At 41.8% G+C, this 26,390-nt stretch overlaps 1 protein-coding gene across 1 annotated transcript in view; it reads left to right on the plus strand.

The window, feature by feature from the left end:
- The window catches only part of PDGFRB (platelet derived growth factor receptor beta), a 130,492-nt gene that overhangs the window by 81,106 nt on the left and 22,996 nt on the right, over window positions 1-26,390 (plus strand). Inside the window, exons 10-18 of the mRNA XM_060240320.1 lie at window positions 1,175-1,380; window positions 3,365-3,459; window positions 5,228-5,360; window positions 7,923-8,027; window positions 8,527-8,637; window positions 10,494-10,647; window positions 15,291-15,457; window positions 15,721-15,830; window positions 19,906-20,028. Of these exons, the coding sequence (XP_060096303.1) occupies window positions 1,175-1,380; window positions 3,365-3,459; window positions 5,228-5,360; window positions 7,923-8,027; window positions 8,527-8,637; window positions 10,494-10,647; window positions 15,291-15,457; window positions 15,721-15,830; window positions 19,906-20,028 (1,204 nt within the window). The remainder of the gene's footprint in view (window positions 1-1,174; window positions 1,381-3,364; window positions 3,460-5,227; window positions 5,361-7,922; window positions 8,028-8,526; window positions 8,638-10,493; window positions 10,648-15,290; window positions 15,458-15,720; window positions 15,831-19,905; window positions 20,029-26,390) is intronic.

Raw genomic sequence — 26,390 nt, forward strand, 5'->3', positions numbered from 1 at the left:
AATTCTAAAAGACTGGATCCCAAACCGCACCCCAGACAACCCCAGCTTGCCTAACGCCCGTGACATCACAGCCCAAAACTGATGCTTTGTCAACGGGCTATCATTATTGTGGCAGAACAAAACCCCCTCCTTGGGCCCCCGAACTGCCAAATAAGCAGCCAAAGTGGAAACTGGGCACAGCTCCAACTCAGAGCAGGTGCCCAGCTCCAGCACGGTACCCCTTTGACACTGGTCCGTCTTAGAGCGACGGACAGTAATGACCGCCTTACCCTCAGCTAACCTCAGGTCCCGTAGCAACAAAGCATTACCAGAAACATTGTTTCTGGACCCTGCCACTAGCTCACTGACTCTGAGCCCCGAAAAAGGCTACCAAGAACGCAGCATGAAATAAAGTGGCCTCAAAATATGAAGCACACACCTTATCTCACATTTCTCTAAGATGCTTGCCTTTCTATCTACAAAGAAAGGCAGACACATTTCTCTCCCCCTTCCCATCACTCCTAGTTACAGCATTATATAATTCTGATTGAAATAGTGCCAAGAATTCACTTTAGAATATAGAACTGTTGTTGCACAGGTTGTTTGTAGTATCAAACTACATTCTACAAAATACCACTGAACTGTTTATGTTATACGCTTAGAAATAAATCATGATGATTCCAAACTCCACAGTGTAGGAACTACTGAACTGTTGCTATTTGGCCCTAAAAAGCAGTTTTGTGTGTGTGTGGGGGGGGGGGGGGGTTGATCTAAATGAGGGCTGTGGTCTGTGGCACTGAACAAAGGGAGATTTGCTTCTGCATTGATTCCATAATTGGAAATAGTTGCCTCATACACAGAAAGATAGGTACCCTTTTCAAACAGAAATGGTGTGGGAAAAGAATTATTTTTTTAAAAAAAAGTCTTTCCCAAGTGCTGTGGGGGCCCTAATCCACAACAGACCCAGTTCCACAGAACCTTTTGGGAGCCAAATAAAATGTTGAGACTTCATACTGTGAGGAGTAGTTTGGACTTTGCTTGACACATTTTGGGAATATTTTATTTTGTGGCTTACGTAATCATGGTTTGCTATTTTGAGAACTCATGTATGCATGAGCAGTTACAAGAAACATATTTAAACATTACACCTAAACCATCAGTTTAACTTTCACTGATTTCTCCCTTCCACAAAAAGGTGTAATGGGGAAGCAAACAGAATTTTGGGAAATGCCTCTGGAGAGATGGATCTGCAGACAAATTTCACGTACCAAGAGGACCTGATGATTTACACTGTGACAAGCAAGCTGCACTTCCACAGAGTAGATGAGCCAGTCTTTATAAGTTGTGTTGCTCAAAATGCTTTGGGCACGCATGCTCAGAACATCACCCTGGTGCCATACAGTGAGTCTCACAGCACAATACTTGTGTGATGAACTGTCTTTGTAGCCTCCTTTGGAATTCTGGGAACTGCTCTAAGCGTCTGCAACATGTAAAGCTTGTCTAATCTAATGTTTCAGTAACAAAAGGGTCAATTTTAAATTAACTAAAGCAGAAGGTCCCACAGTACTTAAAGGCATCAACTCAGAAAACAAAATCAAGGAGTTCCAAAAGCAGGTACCATTAAAAGGTGAAGAGCTAACGTACCCAGTTTGTCTTAATCAGCCAATACTCAGTATCACCCAACTGGTTCACCATCCCCACTCTTTAGTTACTTTTGTTACCCCAAAACATGAAGAAGTTTGATAAAAGTTGAGGGGACCAGATTATTTGTTCCTTCTTTCCACTAGTAAATCAAGCCACAGGGGGCAGCAAAGCCCTGTCCCCAAACTAATTTTCTACACAAGAATCATAGAATCATAAACTTATAGAGTTGGTTTCTATGATTTCTTGATTCAAGTGTAGAATGTCAGTTTGAGGACAGGGCTGAACCAGAATTAAAGGTCTAGTGCAGAATTGGTTGTCTTGCTAGCAAAGATGGGACTGCAGGTGGAACTAGCCTGGGAATCCATAAAGTCCCTGAATTTTTGCTGTTATTGCATTTCTTCAGGAAACCTGTAGTATTACAAAATGTTTGCAGATAGATAAGCTATTGATATTGAATTGATGCCATCATAATTATGTTGTAGACAATGCAAGTATTTATTATTGGATCTTCATTTAACTTTCCTATAGTTAATGTTTCTTCATGTTTGCTTCACACAGCTCTGAAAGAAGGCTGGGTTGTGATGTGAGCACTAAGATCTTAACTTGTGAGTTGAGATGGAGTGCATGAAAAAAAGTCATGTGTTTGCTTCATGGTACACCCAATATCTCGGTTTTTTTAAATGTCTGGTGATTATACTGCACCATAGCAAAGGCTGACCAAAAGTAAGGCAAATGGCAGCCTGCTTTGAGAAATGGGATACTGGACATGTGATGGTGGATCTATTACATGACCACTCTTCTGCACACTCAATCTCAGCCCATTGTTGTTCAATATACATTTCAGCCTTGTATGAATAAGAGGATCTAAGTTTTAACTGTTGTTTTAGCAATTCTGTGTGGTCTGTAATTCCCCTGACTATATTAATTTATTATGTCTAATATACAAAGGAGTGAGGGAGTTTTTCTTTTATAAATTATTCAGGAGGGCATTCTTATAAAGGGTTGTAGTTTTTTAGACTCTTTCATTGTATTGTTTACTTATATTACATTGTTTTAATTGCATTGTTTTCCAATTTTGTAATCTAGTTTTATTGAATTGTTTGTTGCATATGGTATACTGTTATATTATAGGGTTTTTAAAAAAAAAAAATACAGTGTAATCTGTCTTGAGTCCCAGTGAGAAAGGCAGACTATAAATGAAGTAAATACTAGATGACTATGGATTTTGTGCTGCAAAATAGTTGCACCCGATCAAATAAGATCAAGAGAAATGACAAATGAACGCAAAGAATGTTATGTGCTTTGCACTTGTTATTTATTTTCTTTTGATGTCACTTGCTCTCTGCACATAACACCTGGCTCAGAATGCCTCCACAAAACAAGTAAGCAATGCTTCATTAAATGTTGTTGACTGAGTTCAAGAATGAGTTTGAGTATGAGGAATAAAAAAAAAAAAAGAGCAGAAGGATGCAAGAGGTTTAAGATGAGGCCTTATGACGGTGCATTCTTGCTAATTATTTTTCTTGATGTGAGTTAAACTCACTGCTAGAGCTTGTGTATATTGTTCTACAAACATATTTTCTTCATGTAAAGCCACTTTGAAGGTCCATGTGGCTTTAAAAACAAACAAACCTAAAAGCCAAATGTAAATAAATACAGTGTGTTTTTGAGTATTCAGCAGGATCCGTTTCATATTCCCAAGCCAGATGTTTGATCATTCTGCATGTGCTTACTGTTTCAGACTTGCCTTTTAAAGTAATCATCATCTCAGTCATCTTGGGCTTGCTGGTGATAGTGGTTCTTTTCCTGGTGATCCTCATTGTTGTGTCGAGAAAAGTAAGAGCAACTTTGTCTTCCTTGTGTGATGAAGTGAAAGATCTGTGGAAAGCTGGCAGACTTCTATATGCTGGGAGAAAACAGAATTTATCTCCAGAACGTTGTTGTTGGATTTTAAAAAAAAAAACAATAGCAGAGTGGGAGGATTTCAGTTTGGAAAAGAGTGGAGGATGAATTAATCCTTTCCTGAGCTGTTTGGTCTGTTTTGGACTGGTTGCTTCTATCTTGCTTTCAGTAGGACAAATAGCACATCCACAAAGAACATGGAAACAACACTGAAAGAGGAAAGAGTTAAACCCTCTCCCATAGTGTGGCTACTGCTGACAAATAAAAATGCTTGGGAAACCCACACTTGCAGTCCTGAATAGTTACACCTTTCTAAGCCCAGTGAATTTTAAAAGATATAATTCACTCAGGATTACGCTGCCAATAACAGATCTTCTAGCGTCTCACATAATTTGACCCAGAGTGCCTTTAGCAACCATTCACAAAAGCAAAGTATGAGGCCTTATCTTTTGATGTTCAAATGGAGTCCTCTGAAACTGCAGGAAAAAACTATGTGATAGTGACTGAAGTTCAGCTTAGCATGGCCTGTTAATATGCCAGCCATGAGATAAAAGACTTTAAGATAAGTCTGGAATACAAATCAGGGGTGATTCATACAAAACTCCTGTCCAGATGACTGTGGGATCTCAGCTTCTCACCAAAGCTAGTAGGAAAATAATCTTAAAACATACAACAGCTTTTCCAGATACTATAAACCACTATTTCACCAAGGCTTGTAATTTGCCAATTTAAACTAAACTGCAGTCAGCAAGAACTTGAGGTTTGATTATTGGGGGGGGATGAAACTTTTACCAAAACTGAAGTACTTCTATTTAGAGAATATGAAAGTTAACATAACTATTAACTTCAAATTACTATTCCACTGTGAGGAAATATAACATATAGGCAACGGTTTGCTACACTTACTACAGTTGCCAGCTTCAAGGTGGGGCCTCAAGATCTTCTGCTTTTGCAACTGTTCTCCAGCTGGCAGAGACCAGCTCCCCTGGAAAAAATGGCTGCTTTGAAGGGTGGACTCTATGGCATTGTACCATGCTGAGGCCCCTCCCTTCCCCAAACCCCGCCCTCTCCCAGATCCACTCCCAAAGTCTCCAAGTATTTTCCAGAACAGACCTGGCAACCCTAGCAGGCTCTACTGGTTTCAACAGTGTGCATAGTGTGCAGTTTGCTTTTGATTATTTTAAAAATCAGTCTATCTTCACCTAGTGATTCCTCTTAAGGAGATATCAACCATCCCTTGATAAAGGAAGAACAAGAATATGTTAGGGTTGCCAGCTTCCATGAGGAGCTTGGAGATTTCCCACAATTGCAACTTATCTCCAGGCTACATAGATCAGTTCTCCTGGAGGAAATGACAGATTTAGAGGGTGGAATCTAAGACATTTTACCCTATTGAAGTTCCTCCATTCCTCAAACCCTACCTGCCCAAGGCTGCACCCCCAAATCTCCAGGAATTTCCAAACCTGGAGCTGGCAACCCTAATATGTGTGGATGTGAGCTACTTTGGGTAAATCACATACTGTGCAAACCTAAAACTTTTCCCTCAGATTAAATCCCATTGAATAGAACTGAGTTCTGAATATATCTGCTTAGGATGGGACTTGGAAAGACCTTCTTGCTTGGCACCTTGGATTTATCTTGCAGCTGTGCTGCCCCCTGCCCAGCACACTCCATCTGTAACACCTTTTTGACCATTTTCTAGAAACCTCGCTATGAAATCCGCTGGAAGGTGATTGAGTCGGTCAGCTCTGATGGACATGAATATATCTATGTGGACCCGATGCAACTGCCATATGACTGCAGCTGGGAGCTTCCCCGGGACAAGCTTGTTTTAGGTGAGGGGTGGGATAGAACAAGAGAAAGAGAGTATAAGCTGCTAGTGCCATTCAGCATCAAAAGGGCAGGTTCTCTCTGCTGCCTCTTCAACCACTGGATAGCTTATGCAAAGCACTGTGTTGTTGCTGCTACTGCTGTTGTCATTGTTACTGTCATCTGTACTGAGCAGCCATATTCCTTGCTCTAGCAATGGCTGCAACTTCCAGTAGTCTCTACAGTCTGTCTGTAAAAGACATGACATCAAGCAAGTGTAGTGGGGGCCTGATTCAACAGGAGTATAGCGTGAGGGGGAAGAAGGGCTTCAGCCTTTCCTCTTGCACTGTTTCTCCAAGTTGAAAAGTGGGAGGAGCCTGTTTGCCTTTGTCAATGGTAATGTGTAGTCTGGCCCTTGGAGACACAAGGTAAATGCAAACAGACTTTTAAAAAAGAGTAAGGGAAACAAAAAAAATTGATGAAGGCAGAACATATCTCATTGCACTAGCAGGCAGTACTAAATGGAGCCCAGTGGATGGGGTGAGCAACAAATGTGTAATGTATGCGGACTCAAGTGAGAACTGAAAGCATGCTCCTGCCGGGCTCATTGGAGCCAGACGGCCAGAGCTTGGGGACTTGGGAACAATGGGCAGCAGGATCCAAAACCCTGCTGCCCTGCTCCAATCACGGGCCCCCTGCTGGTTTGAATGGTCCAATCACACGCTTGCGCGGGAACACAAGAGTGTATATAGTTGGCCCTGTGGCCCCAGTTAGTCAGCCTTATGTATATGCTTCAAGATGCTGTAATCAATAAAGAGCTGATGATTCACTACCACCTCGCCTCTGCCATACACTGAACCCACTATATTATAAAATGCTATCAACAAGCTCTCAGAGTGATTCCTCACTGGCATTTGCTCCACCCCCGCACTTCTCCCTGCACCGGCTCAAGTGATGGATTTCCCACTAGTTGCTCCGCGGGTGCCTCTTACATCGTGGCTTCTTCCTATTATCATCGCAGCAACAGGATGCTGGGGGGGGGGGGGGGGCGGGTTGGAGTTCCAATTGCTGTGACAGGAATTGGAAGTAGCCCGAAGCGAAAGGCACTGCGGAGTGGCTGGATGGCTTGTGCCAATGTAAGGAGAAGCGTGGGAGTAGAGCAAATGCCGGTGAGGAATCACTCTCAGTTATGTTCATCTTCTTTATATTAAGGCCACCAAGCACAAGTTATCACAACTTGTGGAGCTGTGCACATTGAACCTGCTTATGAAGGCCAAGATGTACCTGAGCTGATGTAATATAGTGACTGAGCTCTGACAATATTTTTATTTATTAAAATATTTTTGCCCTGCTTTTCCTCCTGGTTCAAGGCAGCTTACAATAATAGTTTAAAATGTTTAAAAACATTTCCAGTTAAAACCCAAATAAACATAACAAATCCCTGCCACTCTCCTGCCCTTACAAGATGCCTGCCATAACCCCATCAAAAGCCCTGACAAACAAGCAAACCTTGTAGTGCCTCCTGAAGATCTCTGTATTCTGTATTCAGTTGTCAGTCTGAGAGAACTCCAGGCCCTAACTTGGGCTAGGTAGTCTTAGGCTGAAAGAGAATGACAGGCCAGATGCTGAGTTTCCTAGCCAACATAGATTTGAACCTGGGTCTCCCCAAACCTAGACCAACACTCTAATCGCTATGCAACTATGTCTTAGGCAATTCAAAAGAGTAGCTCAAAACATGCAAAATTTCAGATCCACTTTTTAAAAACTGCTTTTTTCACTATGTTATGGGAATTAATCTTAATGTCTAGGTACTGCTGAATAAATTTAAAGAAGCAAACCGTCTGTGGTTGCATTTAAAAAGGCAATTTGGCCCAACACAGCCCCCCCCCCCCCCCACAGATTTAAAAGGCATGTTCACACATGCACATCTGAGCCTCAAGTTCCTGGTGGCAAACTGCTGAATCACTTGCATGGGGCATTTCCAGGCCATCTGAATGGTGGTGGGTGCACCATGGAAGTGCCTTCCAAGCACATGAGCAGTGTGACCAGGGCACATGCAGCCTGTGCCTCTCTTGGCAGCCAGGTGTGCACCATCTGCTCATGGCAGGGAACCTCAAAGTGCACCGGCTGTTTTTTTTTTTAAGCCACGAGCTGCCTGTCTGAATCAAACCTATGAGCATCTTAAGAATAAAGAACAAAGTTTTAATTCAGTGGCACCTTTAAGACCAACAAGGTTTATTCAAGGTATAAGCTTTCATGTGCAAGCACACTTCTTCAGATAGTGATTAGTTCCTCCATCTAGTGGTCACATGTAGAATGCACACAACATTGTTTGGATGAAAGTACCAAGGTTTATGTCATTCATTAGAATTGCTGCCTTATCAGCCAGGCAGAAATCAGGCTTTAGCCAGACATAGGTCTCAGCTTTAGTCATTTCCCAGGGAGGTTCATGCTGTCCAATCTTTCCAGTAAAGAGTTTAACATTTTCCATACAGCTGCCTTGTGAGCTCTTCCCATTTATGTTTATAACTGGAAAGTTCTGAAGTAGATAGTGATTTCTTATGCTGGTCTCAATCTCTTGGATACAGGACGCACATTGGGCTCAGGGGCCTTTGGACGAGTGGTGGAAGCCATAGCCCATGGTATGAGTCACACACAGTCCACAATGAGGGTTGCTGTGAAAATGCTGAAGTGTAAGTTTGAAATCTTCTCTTTCTCCCACAGTGCATGCACATTCAAATGTTTTCTCAGTCATCCCACATACCCTCTGTTTCATATTCTGTTTTTAAAACAATATATTTACATCCATCACAGGATTTAGCAAGTTAAGCAAAATGTTTGCACGAAGGAAAAATGCAAGGCCAGCTATAGTAATTTTTTCAGAAACATGCATTTGTTCCTAAATAAAATGCTATATAGTTATGTATGATTTCTCATACAAGACAGCTATACATGTTACACTACACAGTGTGAATTCTCCTACATGGAAATGTTTTTATGTGGTAGCTACTGGAAGTGAAAAGTAGGTGCAGATGTTAGGTAGGTGGTAGTTACCTATATATCCATTGATAATCTCCTTTGCTGAGGTTAATGCTACCCTCAAAACCATGGATCTGCCTAGCTTACTTCCTCTTTTTGTATACCAAAAAGTTCTTGTTCTGTGTTTCATTGTTTGATTCATCCATGTTTCAGCTACTGCCAGAAGCAGCGAGAAGCAAGCACTGATGTCGGAATTGAAGATCATGAGTCATCTTGGGCCTCATCTGAACATCGTCAACTTGCTTGGAGCCTGCACCAAAGGAGGTACAGGTTTCATTGCATTTCCATTACCAGAGAATACCTCTTTGTTATTTCCTGATTCCTGCTCTTGCTACAAATGACCACTTGTACCTTGCATAGAGTTCATCGTCACTATGGCTGATAACTAAACTGCCTTTTGGCAGGAAGAGGGAAAGTCTGCCATACATGGTTGCTCTATTCCTGTACCATTCCTGTTTAGTCATGTGATTGTTTACTAAGGAGGAAGACAACCTGCCAGTTCTCTGACTTGTCTTGCAGAAAACTATCCTGCTCTGTCCACCAGTATACTTAAAACAGCCCACCAGAATGACAGCTCCCTACTATCACCCATTGAGTATGGAACCATTTTACTTTAATGACTGCATCATGTTCAAAACCACAGTTTCCTTTCCCAAGCTTGCAGCATTGAAGTGATGTCTCACAAGAGGACAGATTCAGATTTTTACAGAGGGATGGTGATGTGGAAGCAGTGTGGCTCCCCAAAGACAATGCATAGGCTGTGCATATTTTATTCCTGCTGTGGTTTTTTGATTACAGAGGTGCAAGAACTCACAGAGAGGAGAAATCACAGTTCCCTGTTGCTGACTGTGTCCCTGGCTGCCAACTCTCTGCTGATATATTTTTATCACCTCTCCTTCACCTCTGTTTCCCCATCCCTTATCTTCACCTCTTTCTCTCATGGTACTGGTGGCCAGCACTACTGCCACATCATTGGCCTTTTGCTTGGGTTGCTATGGCAACTCAAAATACCATATAATTTCATGTCTGTAGACTATCAGTTGGACCCAGCAATCCACTCAGACAAAGATAGCAGATCTTTCTTGCTTTTCCCTCCCTCCAGCAGTCTTTCCTGACCCCACAGAAGTTGATTCCTGAGGCCATGGGACCTACATGGAGAAATAGCTATGAATGTCATTGGGTGCAGTAAGGAGGGGAAAGAGGGTGACATCCAGGGGTCATTTTGTAGAAAAATAGGTGGTGGAGCTCATCCAGGGATTGTTATGCAGCTGCACCTGCTATTCAATTAGCAAGGTGAGAAGGAGGAGGTGGAACTCTTAGAAAGGTTCAGGAGCTGTGCTCCTGTGAGCTCCTGCTGAATCCAACGCCTGATGACGTCATTCCCTTTTCTGTCAGTGCGGCTCTGCTGACAGAAGATGCAGGAAGAGTAATATCATCATCCCCTTCCCCTTCTCACTACTGTCCACTGACCCAAATAGCTGTTACTCGATGTGTGTCCTAAAGCACTGCACAAAGGGATTCAATGGGACTGCTGGGGAAATCCACTGGCTCCAATCCAGTGTTTAATGTTTTAGGATTTGCCCCAAATTATTTTTTTCAACAAATGGGATTTCTCTGGAAAGGGGTCCCCCAACTTTGCATTATTGTTGTTGGAAGAGGGTTTTGCTACCAGATGTACACTTATACAAAAAGAAGAATCCATTTATCATGATATGTGTGGCAGAGATGAACTTGACATACAGCAATGTTAAATATGGTTTTAAGAATGAGAACTGAGGACTCAGGGAGACAAAACAAACAATATAGTTGTCAGTTTCTACATGGGAATGTAAACATACAGATTCAGAGTCCTCCTTATTAGTGAAGTAGTAACCCTGTGTCTGGGCTGTACCACTTCAGACTGATTACCTCAGCACAGAAAACTAGAATGTCAAGGAATGAGGTTCTTCTCTAGCTTTCTTCCTGACATGCTATACAGGGAATTTCTTCCCCTGTTAGAAGAGCATTCAGCTATCTGAATCCCCACTTGCATGAAAATGTCAATTAAAGCTAGATCATGTGACACACAAGGAGACTTGTTTTCAGATGCCATTGATCAGAGCTGATACTCTTTTTTACAGGCCCTATTTACATTATAACCGAATACTGCCGCTATGGAGACCTGGTGGACTACCTACACAGGAACAAGCATACTTTCCTACAGTATTGCAGTGAAAAAGCCAAGCAGGAAGTGGAGGTGTATGGGAATGCCCTCAATGAGGACAGGGTGCAGAGGTACTTGTGCATTAACATCCTCCTCTTGATTATGCACATCTTGCCATTTTTCACACAGCAGGTCATGCCCTTTCTGGTACATTCAAACAGAAACAAGACAAAAACTTCAGCATAGAGCTGGTATTTACCTGGTATACTTTTCAGTCCTACTTATCTGTTGCTTGCCTTTATCTGGATAGCCCATGCTAGCCCAGTGTCATCAGATCTCAGTAGCTAAGCATGGTCAGCTCTGTTAGTTTGGTTGAGAGGCACACCAAGGGAGTCACAGATCATTATGAAGAGGCAGGCAATGGCAAACCACCTCTGATAGTCTCTTGCCTTGAAAACCCTATGACGTCTCCATAAATTGACAGCAAACCCCCCCCCCCCAAAAAAAAACTGATTGACTCTTTTGGTATTGGTGTGAAAAGTATCAGCATCTAGATCCAGCAGACCAGACCTTGACTGTCTTGTTTTTCTTACTTGTCTCAAAAATGATTCACGCAACCATCATTTTTCCTATTGTGAGGTGATATTTGTAATCATCACAAGCTATGGAATCCACTGAACAAATCCACTTGAGTACCCCACAGATGAACCCTCACATAGATTCCCCCCCTCTCATTATGCTATTTGTGTTGCAAACTGGAAGTAAAAGTAAACAAGTAGATCCCATTCCAAAGATGCTTGCATAATGCAAGGAAATCACTGAAATAGTTAGTGCAATTAGGAGATGTATGTTCTGGGAAAAAATGCAGATCACCACTACCCAAAAATACTCCGGATGTCATTAGTCAGTTCTAACATTAAGAAAAATTCTTTCCTGGTTCCAGATATGATTCTTCTTAAAACTTCTAGGATTCAGGGGTGAGGAACAGTGGCTCTCCAGATGTTTTTTTTTGCCTACAACTACCATCAGCCCCAGCCAGTATGGCCAATGGCTGGGGCTGATGGGAGTTGTAGGCAAAAAACATTTGGAGAGCCCCTGTTCTAGGTGATGCAATAATGTCCTACTGAGCATTTCCAAAACAAACCTTCCTTGGCTGTTTTGCACAAGCCCATTTCATTCAACCATCTGTACAAACCTGTGTCAAGTACGCCAAATAAAAGGGAGAAACCCAAAGTTTTCTCATGCTGGGGAGCTTGTTTTTAATCTGCTACATGCACATGCACTGTTGTCATTATTTTTATGCAGTTTGTCCTTATTGTGCCAGAGAGATGGCAAAAGTCAAATTAGGTGACTATGTTTCCAAAAGCTACCTGCATGGACTTACACATTTGTGTGTGTGCACTTTTTTGGGTGGGATTAGGTCTGCTCATGAAAAGTAGCAATTGAGTCCTTTTATAGTAATCAGAATCAGAACTTTGTGTTTTTAAAATTTATATTGTCATTTGTAGTCTTCCTTTCTTAAAAGTGGGAAGTCCAATGTCCTTCAAGAATTCAGTATTCCCAACAAGTTTCAATTAATTCACTTTCAGCCATTTGACCGCAGCAATCAGGTAGTGGCACAATATCTGTAGAACTCCCCAGGACAAATGCCACACTGGTGATAACTGGTCTCCAATGGCAACCCTTTGAATGAGTCCACAAGAAATTATTTAAATCAAAACAAAGCACCACCCCCGATTTCTACTTTTGCCTTTAAACATTTCAACAAGATAGTGTGGTCTGCAAACAAATCCAGTAGGTGCCACTAACAGGCATAGCCTTTGTCTACATTTGGACAGAGATCTTTAACTCAAACTACAAGACCACCTTTGTCTCATAGCCTGGCCTGAAGTCAGACTGAAAAGGATCCAGAGCACTGAGTTATCCAAGAAGGCCTGAGAATGTTCACCACTGGTTTCTTCGTTACCTTGCACAAAAAGATCAAATTAGATACAGAACAATAATGGCCTCATCACTTTTCTGAAGAGACAGAAATTTAAAGCAGGGGATGGATGACCACCTTTTTGAGTAGTGAGGGGAAGGTGCCCCTAGTCATCGATTGATTTATGATAGACATCAGTGACTTATTTAGGTAGTTCTTATATGACTTCGGCGCAGAATGTTAAAGCTGCAGTCCTGCGGTCCTAAGCTCTGCTCACAACCTGAGTTCGATCCCCGGCGGAAGCTGGGTTTTCAGGTACCTTCTGAGGTTGGTAAAATGAGTACCCAGCTTGCTGCAGGGAAAGTGTAGATGACTGGGAAGGCAATGGCAAACCACCCCGTAAAAAGTCTGCCGTGAAAACGTTGTGAGAGCAACGTCACCTCAGAGTCGGAAACGACTGGTGCTTGCACAGGGGACCTTTCCTTTCCTATATGACTTCAGCAAGTAGGGTGGACAAGGATCCAGAGCACGAGTAGTTACTTTCAGAGATCCTTGGATTCTGTCAACATCCATCATGGTAACTGGGTCAAAACAGTCCAGAAACAAACTAAGCAATGTTAACTTTTACATGCAGATTTCACATATGATTTTCCCCCCATTTAAATAAACACAAAGAAATATTAGTTTGAAAGAACAATGATGGTGGAAACTATATTTGTACAAAATTGTGGACATAACTACCAAAATCACAAACACCTTAAGAGATACAGATTGTCCCTGGCTCTTGTTTCAAGAGTTAGTATTAAAATGAACATCTGTGCTGCATTGCAACAGATGTCTGCGTCACTACAGTCTTTTAAAGAGACTATTTCTCATTTAATGTAAATGTATTCCACTTAAGTACATAAGAACACAGTGGTCCATCTAGTCCAGCATCCTGCCTCACACAGTGGCCAAGCAATTACTTGGGCTATCAACAAGGCATAGAGACAGAGGCCTTCACCTGAGCTTGCCTTCTGGCTCTGGGATTCAGAGTGCCTCCGCATGTGAAGGTTCCCTTATTTACCGTGAGTAGGACAGAAACAGATAGACCTGTTTCCCAAAGAAGTCTAGAACCTCACAACAGGGGAACAGGAGACTTTGTCTCTTGTCATCTCAATTTTATTCAGTTCTTCAGACTTCCTTCCTGAAAATATTTGCTGTGGCTTGGGTACATGTTCCACATTTTCCACAGTGAACACAGATTCAAACAATTCATTTAGTTTCACTACCATCTCCCCATCTTTTAGTAATCAGTTTATTCCTTGGTCATCTAAAGCCCCAGTGGCCTCTCTGGCCAGTTTCCTGTGCCAGATATATTTAAAGGAATATTTATTGTTTGTATTGATGGTTTTAGCAGTCTGGTCCTCAAATTCTCTTTTTTCTTACAAAATTACTAACATACTTTTTTTTTTTTTTTGCCAGCGCCTGTGCTCTCTTCTGTGCATTTCACCAAGGCAGACCATCCACTTTTTTAAAAAGCCTCTTTACTTTTTATAGCTTCCTTGAGTTGGGTTGTTAACCATACAGACCTCCTTTTAGACTCTGCAGTATCCCTCCTAATTTGGCAAGTGTGTTCTCTCTGGGCTTCAAAGTAGTTTTAAATATCTTAAAAGAATTATGTGGGGACAGGACTTTCTTGAGCTTCCTTCTAACTAGTCCTCTAATTTTCAGGGGAAAGCAAAGGCATTAAGATATTCTACTAAGCAACTTTTTGGCAAAAGCCCCCCCCCCCCTCAATCATTTAAATCAATATTTCACAGAGGACTTTGATCTGTACCATAATGTAAATCTCTTGTGTTCTTAAAAGAGCTACTGTACAAGATAGTAACATAAGTCTTTAAAAAAAAACCATGTAGTTTATGATTCCATCTCCCAACCATATTTCAGATTAATCTGAACGAGAAAAAATTGGCTGTAAGTATCCCAAAAGCCACACAGACCAATATCTACAGGAAAAAAATGAAACATTAATTGGGCAAGTTTAGTAGGCAATATGGAGACATTTAATAACTATATGCTTGCTTCCATTTTGTTATGTGAGCCTCAGAATATATAAATTATCTTGCATGCTCAGTTTTTGGATCTTGAAAATGCCACTATTCTGCTGTCTGAATTTCCAAAGAATAACAATTTGGTCTTAAACAAAACAAGTTGGCAAAAGGTCTAACTGTACAGTGCACAATATATTTTGTATGGTCTTCAAAGATAAAAGGGAAACACTGTTAAAGTCATTATGTTTCTAAGCAGAACAAAGATTGAGTCCACTGGCACCTTTATGACCAACAAAATTTTATTCTGGGTATAAGCTCTTGTGTGCATTCACACTTTCCAGAATAAAACCTTGTTGGTCTTAAAAATGCCACTGGAAGTCAATCTTGAAGGATATAACTGAAATGTTTATGTTTAAGCACCTATGAGTGCATGCACAGGCTATTGCCTACATATAGATTGCTGAAAATAAGCATTTCGAATAAATTAGACACTCATTTATGCACCTCTGCTATCTGGCCATTTTGATACAAAACTGACCACTGATATTTGCAGATATTCTATTTCCACACTTATACTGGGATCAGCACATACAGCTCTGATTCAAGTAGATGCTTACATGTAGCTGTACAGCTATAGATTTGAAACCATACATCAGTAAATTCACTTGCACAGTACTTTTTGTTTGTGTCTAATTATGTTTGCCTTTGGGCATTGTAAACCAAGACACTGTAAACCTTACATTTACGTAAAGCTGTTTGTCATAGCTCTGTATAAAGGAGACAAATGCATGGTCTGAATCCTCTTTCCCCCTCTTTGCAGCCATACTTCCTTTTCTGTAGAAAGTGATGGGGGCTACATGGATATGAGTAAGGATGAGTCACTGGATTACATGCCTATGTCAAACATGAAGGGTGAAATCAAGTATGTGGACATAGATTCCTCCAATTATGGTGCTACCTATGAGCTGGACAGTTATTCTCCATCAGGTAAGGAAAACCTCAAGGAAACAGTAGGTATCAGTGTCTGGTCATAACCCATTGTTAATGGTTTCATTGCACAAAAAAGAAAAACTTTTTATATTATCTTCTGATGTTGCTTCTAATGATCTTCCTCTTTTGATTTAGTGTTCTCCTTAGATTTAGCATTCTAGCAGAGCCTGTAGGATTAGAGAGAAGGCTCACACAAGTTTTATGTCTACGAAACATATTCAGAATTCAACTAATAAGCATTATTTGTGACTTTGTTCCAGCTCCTGAAAAGGTGACTTTAATAAATGAGTCTCCCCTCCTCAGCTACACAGACCTTATTGGATTTAGCTTCCAAGTGGCTAATGGAATGGAGTTTTTAGCATCCAAAAATGTGAGTATGTGTGTGTCCAGAACTGTATAAAATATAAGGATTATTGGCTTCAAAGAAGTAGAAATTGTTTATTTATGTGTGTGTTTGTATGGCAAGACAGACATGGAAACAGGAGGCAGCAAATTAATTAAGCATAGGTGGACTTTTGATTTATGTGTTATTACTCACTCAAGTTATTGCCCTCCTTTAGACATGACTACATCCCTTTTCCTCAGAACAAATTAAGCAATATTTATATAGCCACCCCAGTGAGCAGGCCAGCACCAAAGCATTCAGTAAATCTGGACTGTATATCATTGCATTATAATAAGTTCTCCTGTTGTTTATGACAGACTGGATTTCAATCATGCAATGTTCAGTCCCTCTTTCAAGAAGTTTCAGTTTCCCTCATAGCTAATGTCAGGAAGCTGCAAACATCTATAAGCTTTAATCAGACAGTAATATTGGCATGCTGTAAAAATGCAGCCACTTAGCACTGTTCCAGGAAGTGGAAGGGTGAGGGAGTATCCCTGTTCTGTTGCAGAAAGCATTCATCATGTACAACTCTGTATACTGGGTGCTTTTGAATAATACAAAATCTATGTCAAGATAAGCTAGATCCTTGGGGCTAGTATTTATTATTCCAATCAACATATTTGCATTTTGTTCCCATAATTTACTTTTGGTTGTGTAGTCATTAGGGCAAGAAGACACAAACCTATGCATCACTGAAGCCCCATTCCTGGCCATGACAAATATTTCTCTGCTCCCTCTGTGGCTGCTGGATTTTCAGCAGGCATTGTCCATCAGTTTCAGGACTATCGTCAAAGTATTTAAATTTCCCTTGTTTTTCTTTCTTTCTTAATGCTGAATTCTATATCCCCTGGAGATATCGCCTGGAGAGCCAGTTTGGTGTAGTGGTTAAGTGTGCGGACTCTTATCTGGGAGAACCGGGTTTGATTCCCCACTCCTCCTCTTGCACCTGCTAGCATGGCCTTGGGTCAGCCATAGCTCTGGCAGAGGTTGTCCTTGAAAGGGCAGCTGCTGTGAGAGCCCTCTCCAGCCCCACCCACCTCACAGGGTGTCTGTTGTGGGGGAGGAAGGTAAAGGCGATTGTGAGCTGCTCTGAGACTCTTTGGAGTGGAGGGCGGGATATAAATCCAATATCTTTTTCTTCTATATCCAAAGCAAATGAATATGAAATGTGTTGTCAGGAGATACTGGGCTTCTCTGAGACATTCTAGAAGAGTGATCCTAAATGGGTTATATCCTCCTAAGTTCTCTTGAAAAGATGTATCTCTGTTTAGGGCTGCACAGTAAATTGTAGTTAAAACTGAATTACATGGTAGTGTCTGCTACCATAAACTATTTCAGCTGGTTTTCAAAAGGGTGGTTAGATAAAGTCATTCACCCTGGGGCATTTCAGTGATATTGTCCTCCTTCTCCTTCATAATTGATAAGGAAAAGAGGAAGACCCATCATGAGGTAGATAGATTCCACGGTCAATAAAAGATTCCACGATCTTAAGACCTGAGCAGAATTGTTAATGATAGGACATTCTGGAGGGCATTAATTCCTAGGATCACCATAAATTCGAAGTGACAACAGTGCATGACAGACACAGAAAATATTTGTCAATATATTTTTTCTCAGAAATATTTTTGCTAATGAATGTGGGAAAAGGAAGCATAGTAAAAGTGGTGGAAACTCATGCAGACAAACTTACCACTTATGGTTACTATACAATAGGAACTTGCTAACGACTATGGCTATTTTACAGAGAATATACCACATGATACAGATGTTTTGGTCTGTAGTCACTTGATAACTGGTGGGTGTCTGGGGGGCTGCTGTGGGTGCAACAGCACTACGTCACTTCCGGGGAAACCAACAGTGATGCCAGGCTCTTCAAAAAATCACTGGAAATGATTCCTAGAGACGCATGGCAACATTTTCCCTGAAATGTCATAATGACACTATCATGCCAAAGGCATTTTTTGTTTGTTTTTACTTAATTTTTCTCCTGCTGGCCTCTGGAGCAGCAACAGGCAACAGAAGCTGGGGTTGGGGATCTCTTGCCCTCATCCCTATGGTACAAGTATGAGGGGAGAGATTTGTGAGAGTAAAATGGAGATGAGAATGATGTAAGCTGTTGTGGATCCCATTGGGGAGAAAGGCATAAAAAAGGGTATAAATGGAGTATGAGGTATAAATGAAATAAGCAATAATAAATCCTTTAACAACTCTGTAACAAACCTTATACATATTGCACATGGGTATATTTCTACTCTAAAGTATGTAAGAGCAGCAATATTCCCTCAAGAACAAAAATGTTTTGTTGTGGTAGATATCATTGTGTTCCACAGTACTTAAAAATCCAGGGCTTGAAAGTATACTTTGACATGAGGCAGAAGGTTTTCTTTTGCATAGATCCACCCCTACTCTTAAACATATTAAATAACTCATGCCAGTATAATCCCTTTACAAAGCTATACAAGAAAGAAAGAAAGAAAGAAAGAAAGAAAGAAAGAAAGAAAGAAAGAAAGAAAGAAAGAAAGAAAGAAAGAAAGAAAGAAAGAAAGAAAGAAAGAAAGAAAGAAAGAAAGAAAGAAAGAAAGAAAGAAAGAAAATAAATGTTTGGAACCAATAATCTTGGATAATTAACATAGATTTTCATTAATTTTAAAGGAAAACATCTGAAATCAATAATTTATCATTTTTGTATGAGGATATTTTACGATCTCACAAATATCTCTCAGTGATGAGGTAAATATTCTCTGGGTTATCAGGAAGGGTCATAAAGGGCTGAAATTCTTCAGAGCACTTAAAGTATTTCATTTGATCAGTGTTTTCTTAATGAACTCATGAGATATTTTTACCCCAAAATACAGATTTATTTTGCACTCCAGGTGCCTTTCTATACACAGAAAGCAAACTGTAGCTGGTTAATACTTTGGGGACATTGTTTACTACTGAAGATGTGACAATGTCCTAGGAGGACAAAGTTATACAGCCACTTCTCTTACATGTTCTGCTAAGGCATGCCTGCTCTGCAAGAGATGGACTTGCCTCTTGCAGAGCAGGAGACTGTGGCCCCTGCTTGAGAAGAGTGGCCTCCAAAAGGACACCTGCCGTACCAAAGGCAAACTTGGAAAGAGCAGATGGCGCACGCCCCTGCCCTGTAGTTCAACACTTGCAGGGCAGGTGAGCGCAGCACCTGCTCTTTTTTCTTTCCTCACAGGAGGGAAGGGAGAGGGGTGAACACCCAGTGCCCACTCTTGGGGGCACGGCCTCCCCCTGCTGGCCACCTGACTGGAGCCCACAAAATTGAGGGATCCCCTGCCCCCATTTGGGGACTGGCATCCCTAGCAGAGAAATGAGGTATTGAAAACAAGGTCTTATGCTCCCTGATCCCTTTGAAATATTAGTTATTTTTAAACATCATTTGAAAACAATTCTAAAACTATTTTTGAACGATAAATATCTGGTACAGTTACACTGACAAATGTGCATGTTTTCTTCAGCAGTACTTATTTTATCTATTTGTTTATATCTTGCTTTGTGCCTTAGAGTGGACACAAAGCAGCTATTACATTTGTTCTCTCCTCCTCCTTTTTGTCCTCACAGTAACAACCCTGTGTGAAGTGGGTTAGGCTGAGTGAGTGTGACAGGCCTCAGGTCACCCAGCAAGCTTCCTGAGCAGAGCAGGGATTTGAACCTGGTTGTCTCACGTCTTCATCCAATACTCTGATCACTAGACTGTGTCAGTTCCTAGGGCCTCATCAAAGATTTTGCAGGCTGGAGCTTGATGTGCAACAAAAACCTTGGTATTGTAGAATAAAGGGGAAATGAATATGTATTCCCTAGGCAGCTGACAAGAGCACTGCAGTAGTGGCTTTCTAATAGCATTTCTACATAGCTGTAAAGCTGTTCTCTATACACACCCTCGATGCTCTCATTACATTTTCACACAAATTCCCCTTGGTGCTGCTTTGGTTTAGGGAAGTTGGCTGCTGTTCTGTTGTCAGTTGTATGAGTAATAAACAATTATACACACACACAGTGTCATACAGCATGTCTCTTCTCTGTCTTACAGTGCGTGCATCGGGACCTGGCTGCAAGAAATGTGCTGATCTGTGACGGGAAGTTGGTAAAGATCTGTGACTTTGGCCTAGCCAGAGACATCATGAGGGATTCAAATTACATCTCCAAAGGCAATGTAAGTAATAAGATTACCTGGCCTGAGTTGAGTGTAACACAGGAAGTGGCAGGGATGGAATTCTGTTAGCTGAATTTGGGAGCAAGGACTGGTTCCTCTCTTTTCCCTGTGCATCAAGAATAAGCCAGTTCCCACAAATAGGGGATTTAAACTTAAATCTTAAAAATTACCTGAAGATTTATTTTATGGGGCCTGCACTCAGTGAGAGAAGCATTAGAAGAATGCATGGTAACAACACCATTTTCGCCTGACTCATTAGATCTTTTTTCAGTTTTGAACGTGGTAAGATAATCAGTAGAATGAAACTATCCATTAGATGTTCAAGAAAAGAGTTCCACTAGATATAACTCTAACATGATTTTGTATGTCATAATACAATGTAGTAAGTTCTGAACAAAAGCATAATTACAATCACTGACAGGGATTTTTGATCTGGTGTGAATAGCGTAGTTATCTCTATTATGGACAGAACAGTTGTTCTTTTTGTGGATATTTTGAAGTCCTACAATCACAAGTGGTACCCTTAGAAAGCTCTAAAAGGCCAGAATTGTATGGGGTTGAGGAACTGCTTTCTGTTGTGTTCATTGCTGACTGCCCAAAGAGCACTAGCATGAAGGAGCCTCTTTCACAGGCCTCTAGCTACAGAGGGGCTGTGGGACCCCCACACCCAACTTCCTGATGGGGCCCCTGACTCAGGGTCCCCAAGAGCAGAAAGGGAGGGTGAGAGGCAGTCACAGCAGGTCTTCATGCTTTCACAGTCAACTTTAAAGACAGCTGCAAGAAAAGGAAGACCCAGCCAGCCAGCCCTGCCGCTCTTTCCTCCTGCTGCTCAGCAGGACGGCTGGAGGGGGGGGGGGGGGGGGGCTGCTGCTGAGTCTGCACCTGTCCCCAGCCCAGCAGCTGCTTGAATGAATGTTATCATCAGTGTGGTTTGCCTGTGGGCACAATGCTCACTGGCAGGGGTGGCAGTGTGACCTGCAGGCAGGGAACACTATGACTCACTGGGTGCTTCCTGCAGACAGGCACACAGTGACCTGCTGCTGAGTGGGGCTCCCATCCAGGCCCTCCACCTGCCAGGGTACTGGCTACTTTGCAGTGAGGGTCCTTCCCTCCGTCCCTTGCAGAGTCTGGGATGTTGCAAGCAAATCAGAGGAAGGTGATGGCCAGTGGCAATAACGACTCACTTCACAAGGGCCCCTGTTGTGTGGCAGAGGGTATGAGGCTGTTGGCTGGGCAGGGGGAAGCAATTGAGGCAGTTACACCTTCCCCTCCACATACTCAAGGAAGGAGGTGGACACACGGCGTTGACGCTGAAGGCTTAGTTTATGACCCCCTCTCCTTCTGTGCAAATCTGCTGCTGCTGCTGCTACCCAGGGCTCCCAGGCCTGGTCAGAGGTGAGGGTACTTGCCAGTCAAAGAACATGCCCCACAGTTATTAAACAGTGTGGCTAAGTCACCCCCCCAGCTCACCTGGCATGTCCCCCCAAGAAATTTAAATGCCCCCCAATGTTTAAAATCCTGGCCACAGGCCTGCTCTGTCACTGGAAAGTTGTGTGGTTACTTGGCTTTTTCTTCAGTATCTTTCCAATGTCCTTTCAATTCCCCCTTAACCCTTCTTGCTTCTTAAAAGAACTTCAGTAAGTGGCAAGAAAATTCCCAAGTTGGACTTCATTAATCTAGTCTTGCTTGATTGTTGCAAACGGGCAAGGGCCACTGAGTACATTGACAGAAACTTACTTTTAAAACTTTTGAATTTCATCCACAGCATCTTACCATATCAGAGAAGGTTTTTTTAAAAAAAAATTATATATGATATATATCAGTGATGACGAACCTTTTAGAGACCGAGTGCCCAAACTGCAACCCAAAACCCACTTATTTATTGCAAAGTGCCAACATGGCAATTTAACTTGAATATTGAGGTTTTAGTTTAGAAAAAAACAACCGATAGTGAAATTAACAAACTGAAAGAACATTTGGTCTGGATAGCATTTACTTAGGAAACCAACAAAATAGTAACATGTCAGAATGGGAGAATGATGGTGAGAGTGTCATAAAGCAATAAATGGAGGCTGTTCACTGCTCTGTTGCTTGCAGGTCTGGGTTAGAACTGAGAACATGCCTGGGTTAGAACTGAGAACATGCCTTTCCCAGAGGTGTTCCTGTCCACCTAATTTACTTTTGAACATGTAACATACATTATAAACATCATTCTAGTTTGCCATTAGGAGAAAAGAATACCTTAAAATATAGTGTGTTTAGTCCACTGATTTATATGGCTAAATCTGAGTCCAGCAGCACCTTAGAGAACAGGATTTTTGAGAGTCAAAGCTCCTTTTATTTAATTGTGGGAGCTCTAATGCTGGAAAGCTTGTGCCCCCTCCCCCAAATCTTGTTGGTCTCTAAGATGCTCCTGGGCTCGAATCTAGTTATTCTACTATGGACTAGCACAGCTACCCTTGGAAACTTCAGGGATAGTCTGAATTGTATTAACTAGAAAGTCTGATGTGAGAAAGGAGGACCAGTTTGGTATAGAGGTTAAGTGCGTGGACTCTTATCTGGGAGAATCGGGTTGAATTCTCCACTCCTCCACTTTCAGCTGCTGGAATGGCCTTTGGTCAGCCATAGCTCTCACAGAGCTGTCCTTGAGAGGGCAGCTTCTGGGAGAGCTTCTCTCAGCCCCACCTACCTCACAGGGTGTCTGTTGTGGGGGAGGAAGATAAAGGAGATTGTGAGCTGCTCTGAGACCCTGAGATTTAGAGTGAAGGGCGGGATATAAATCCAATATCTTCTTCTTTCTTTAAACTAAAACTGCAATCCTGTACATATGTAGAGAGTAGGTGCCACAGTGCTCACTGTAGATTACTTCCGAGTAACCATGGAGAGCAAGCCCAATGAGGAAAGGCTAAGGGATTTGGGAATATTCAGTCTGGAGAAGAGGTGGTTGAGGGGGGGAGACATGATTGCTCTTTTGAAGTATTACAAGGGCTGCCACTTAGAGGAGGGCAGGGAGATGTTCCTGTTGACAGCAGAGGAGAGGACTGGCATAGGAAAAACTTTTTAACAGTAAGAGTTGTTCAACAGTGCAATCTACCCCCTCACTGGCAGTCTTTAAGCAGCAGTTGGACAAACACTTGTCAGGCAGGGATGCTCTGAGAAACTAGAACAGCAGTGCAACAGTTCAAAAACAGCTTACCAACAATTTGCCTTATGGTCCCTGTAGCTTGAAAGAGCTCTGCTCAGATACTGCTATGAGAAGCATCGTATTTGAAAGCAAGGAAGCCTGCAGTTCCTCCCTTTCCACTCCTAAACCAGAGGCAATCCCGGCTGCTGTTTCTGCCAGATTAGTGGGATCCAACATTTCCTGTAATAAACCCACATCCCTTTAAAAAAGCGCTTGATTCAAGGTTCTGTTCTCTCCTCTCCCCCCCCCCCAAGTCCCCATACACCCATGCTCTCTTCTTCCCTTCAGCTTGGACAGTGTCACAACAGTTTTGAAATATGAAACGCAACCAGGTCTTGACCACATGAAACATGAAGCTGCCTTATACCCATCTCTCTAGTGCAGGGGTGGCCAGACTGTGGCTCAGGAGCCACATGTGGCTCTTTCACACACATTGTGTGGCTTTTGAAGCCCCCACCAGAGAAGGCATTGTCTCTTTAAACCACTTCTTCAAGCCAAGCCAGCCAGTGGCTTGGAAAATGCATTTAAAGTTCAAGTTGCTTTCTTTCCACCTTTCTCTCTCCCTCCCAATGAGATATGACTCCAGAGCCTCGTGTGTGGGTGTGAGGGAGCATGCATGCCCACAGAGAGGGCTCTGAGTGCCGCCTCTGGCACCCATGCCATAGGTTCACCACCACTGATATATATGGTTCAACAAAACATGTGGTTGGAAATACTGAGCCCTAAGGGCTACTTTAAAATGGGGGTGTAATCACCCATGTGACCAAACCCTTGAGGCTGATCTTGAGATGGAGAAGGAAATAAGGGAGGTGACTAAAGCAGATAATGTTATTACACTGGGAGACTTCAACTACCTTCATATTGACTGGTAAACATGTGCTTGAGTCATGTTGTAGAAATGAGTTTGGAAGCTATTAAAAACCACACTAATTGAAACCCAAATAGAATGTATTCAACAGGTTAGGAAAGGCACTGCAAAGTTGAAAAGAAGGCCTGCATAGTTAACAACCCAAGTCAAGGAAGCTATAAAAGTTAAGAGGCTTCTTTTAAAAAATGGAAGCTCAGCCTCAATGAATTGAACAGGGATCATAGGCTCTGGCCAAAGATATGTAATTCAATAATTAGACATGCAAAAAGAGATTTTGAGGAGCAGGTTGCTAAAGGAATAAAGAAAAATAATAAACATTTTATAAAATATATCCAGAGCAGGAAATCAGCCAAAGAAGCAGTGGGGCCTTTAGATGACAAAGGAATAAAGGGATTGCTAAAGGAAGATGGGGAGATGGCAGAGATGCTCAATGACTTTTCTGTGTCTGTGTTCACTGTGGAAAGTGTGCCACAGCCCCTATATTCAGGAAAGAAGTCTAAAGAACTGAGCCAAATTGAGGTAACCAGAGATTACAATCTAGATATATTGGGGAAAAACCAGTAAGTCTCCTGGTCCTGATGGCATGCACCCAAGAGTTCTTATGTGAGAGAGTTAATCTACTAACCTGTATATGTTTTTTAAAAAACAGGTAAAAGTAGTCCCATGTGCAAGCACCAAGTCATTATCAACTCATGGGTAAAGTGTAGATGACTGTATATGTAACCTCTTGCTAAATTCAACCACTGTGCCAGAAGACTGGAGAATAGCAAATGTGACACCAATTTTAAAAAAGGGTTCCGGAGGGGAACCAGGAAATTAAAGGCCAGTCAGCCTAAGATATGTTCCAGGCAAATTAGTAGAAACTGTAATCAAAAGATAGGATTGGGGTGGGTAGCTGTATTGGTCTGAAGCAACAGAACAAAGTTCGAGTCCAGTGGCACCTTTAAGATCAACAAAGTTTAAGTTTCGTGTACATGTAGACTTCTTCAGATAGGATTATTCGGTACCTAGATGGACAAAGCCAGCTGCGGGGAAATCAGAATAGCTTCTGCAAAGAGAAGTCCTGCCTCACCAACCTTTGGGAGTTCTTTGAGAAAATAAACCAGCATGTAGACAATGGTGACCCAGTAGACATTATATACCTGGACTTTCAGAAGGCATTTGACAAGGTACCTCACCAAAGATTCCTGGGTAAATGGGATAAGAGGATGGATAAGAGCCATGGGATAAAAGGATGGATTCTCTTATGGATTAAAAACTGGTTAAATGACGTAAAGCAAAGAGTAGGAATCAATGGACAGTTCTCACAATGAAGGGAAGTAAGCATCAGGGTCCCACAAGGATCAGTATTGGGGCCAATACTATTTTTTAATTTATAAATTAATAAATATTATAAATTAATGAATAATTTATTAATAAATGATCTGGAACTAGGACTGAGTAGTGTAGTGACCAAGACTGTAGATGACACAAAATTATTCACAATGGTAAAAACCAAGGGGCTGTGAGGAGCTACAAAAGGGCCTCCACAAAATGAGTGAGTGGGTGAAAATGTGGCAAATGAAGTTTAAGTGTTGGTAAGTGTAAGGTGATGCAGGGCTTTTTTTGTAGAAAAAGCCCAGCAGGAATTCATTTGCCTATGAGAGCACACATCGCTGGCATCACCATTGTTTGATGCACAATGGGGACAAAAAATCCCAACTTCAAGTATAGGCTAATGGACTCTGAACTTGCTGAGACTGAGAAGGAAAAAGATCTTGGGGCCATAGCTGATAGCTCAATGGAAGTGTCAACCCAGTTTGCTGCAGTGGTGAAAAAAGGCAAACTCTATGTTAGGGAATATTAGGAAAGGCACTGAGAATAAAACAGCCAATATTGTTATGGCCCGGTATAGATCTATGGTGTGGCCTCGTTTTAAATACTGTGTATAGTTCTGGTTACTGTATCTCAAAAAAAGGCATTGCAGAGCTGAAAAAAAGTACAGAGGAGGGCAACCAAGATGATTAGGGGGTTGGAGCACCTTCCATGTAAGGAAAGGTTGAAGAGTCTGGGACTTTTCCATTTAGAAAAGAGCGATTAAGGAAGGATATGATAGAGGTTTATAAAATTATGCATGGAATGGAAAGAGTTGACAAGGAGAACTTTTTTCCCTTTCCCAAAATACTAGCACTTGAAAGCATCCAATGAAGCCGATAGGCAGTAGGTTCAGGATGGACAAAAGCAAATGCTACTTTACAAAAAGAGTGATTGAAATGTGGTATTCACTGCCAGAAGATGTAGTGATGGCCACAGGAATAAACAGCTTTAAAA

Source organism: Heteronotia binoei, chromosome 5 (genome assembly GCF_032191835.1).
Source record: "Heteronotia binoei isolate CCM8104 ecotype False Entrance Well chromosome 5, APGP_CSIRO_Hbin_v1, whole genome shotgun sequence".
Taxonomy (NCBI): domain Eukaryota; kingdom Metazoa; phylum Chordata; class Lepidosauria; order Squamata; family Gekkonidae; genus Heteronotia; species Heteronotia binoei.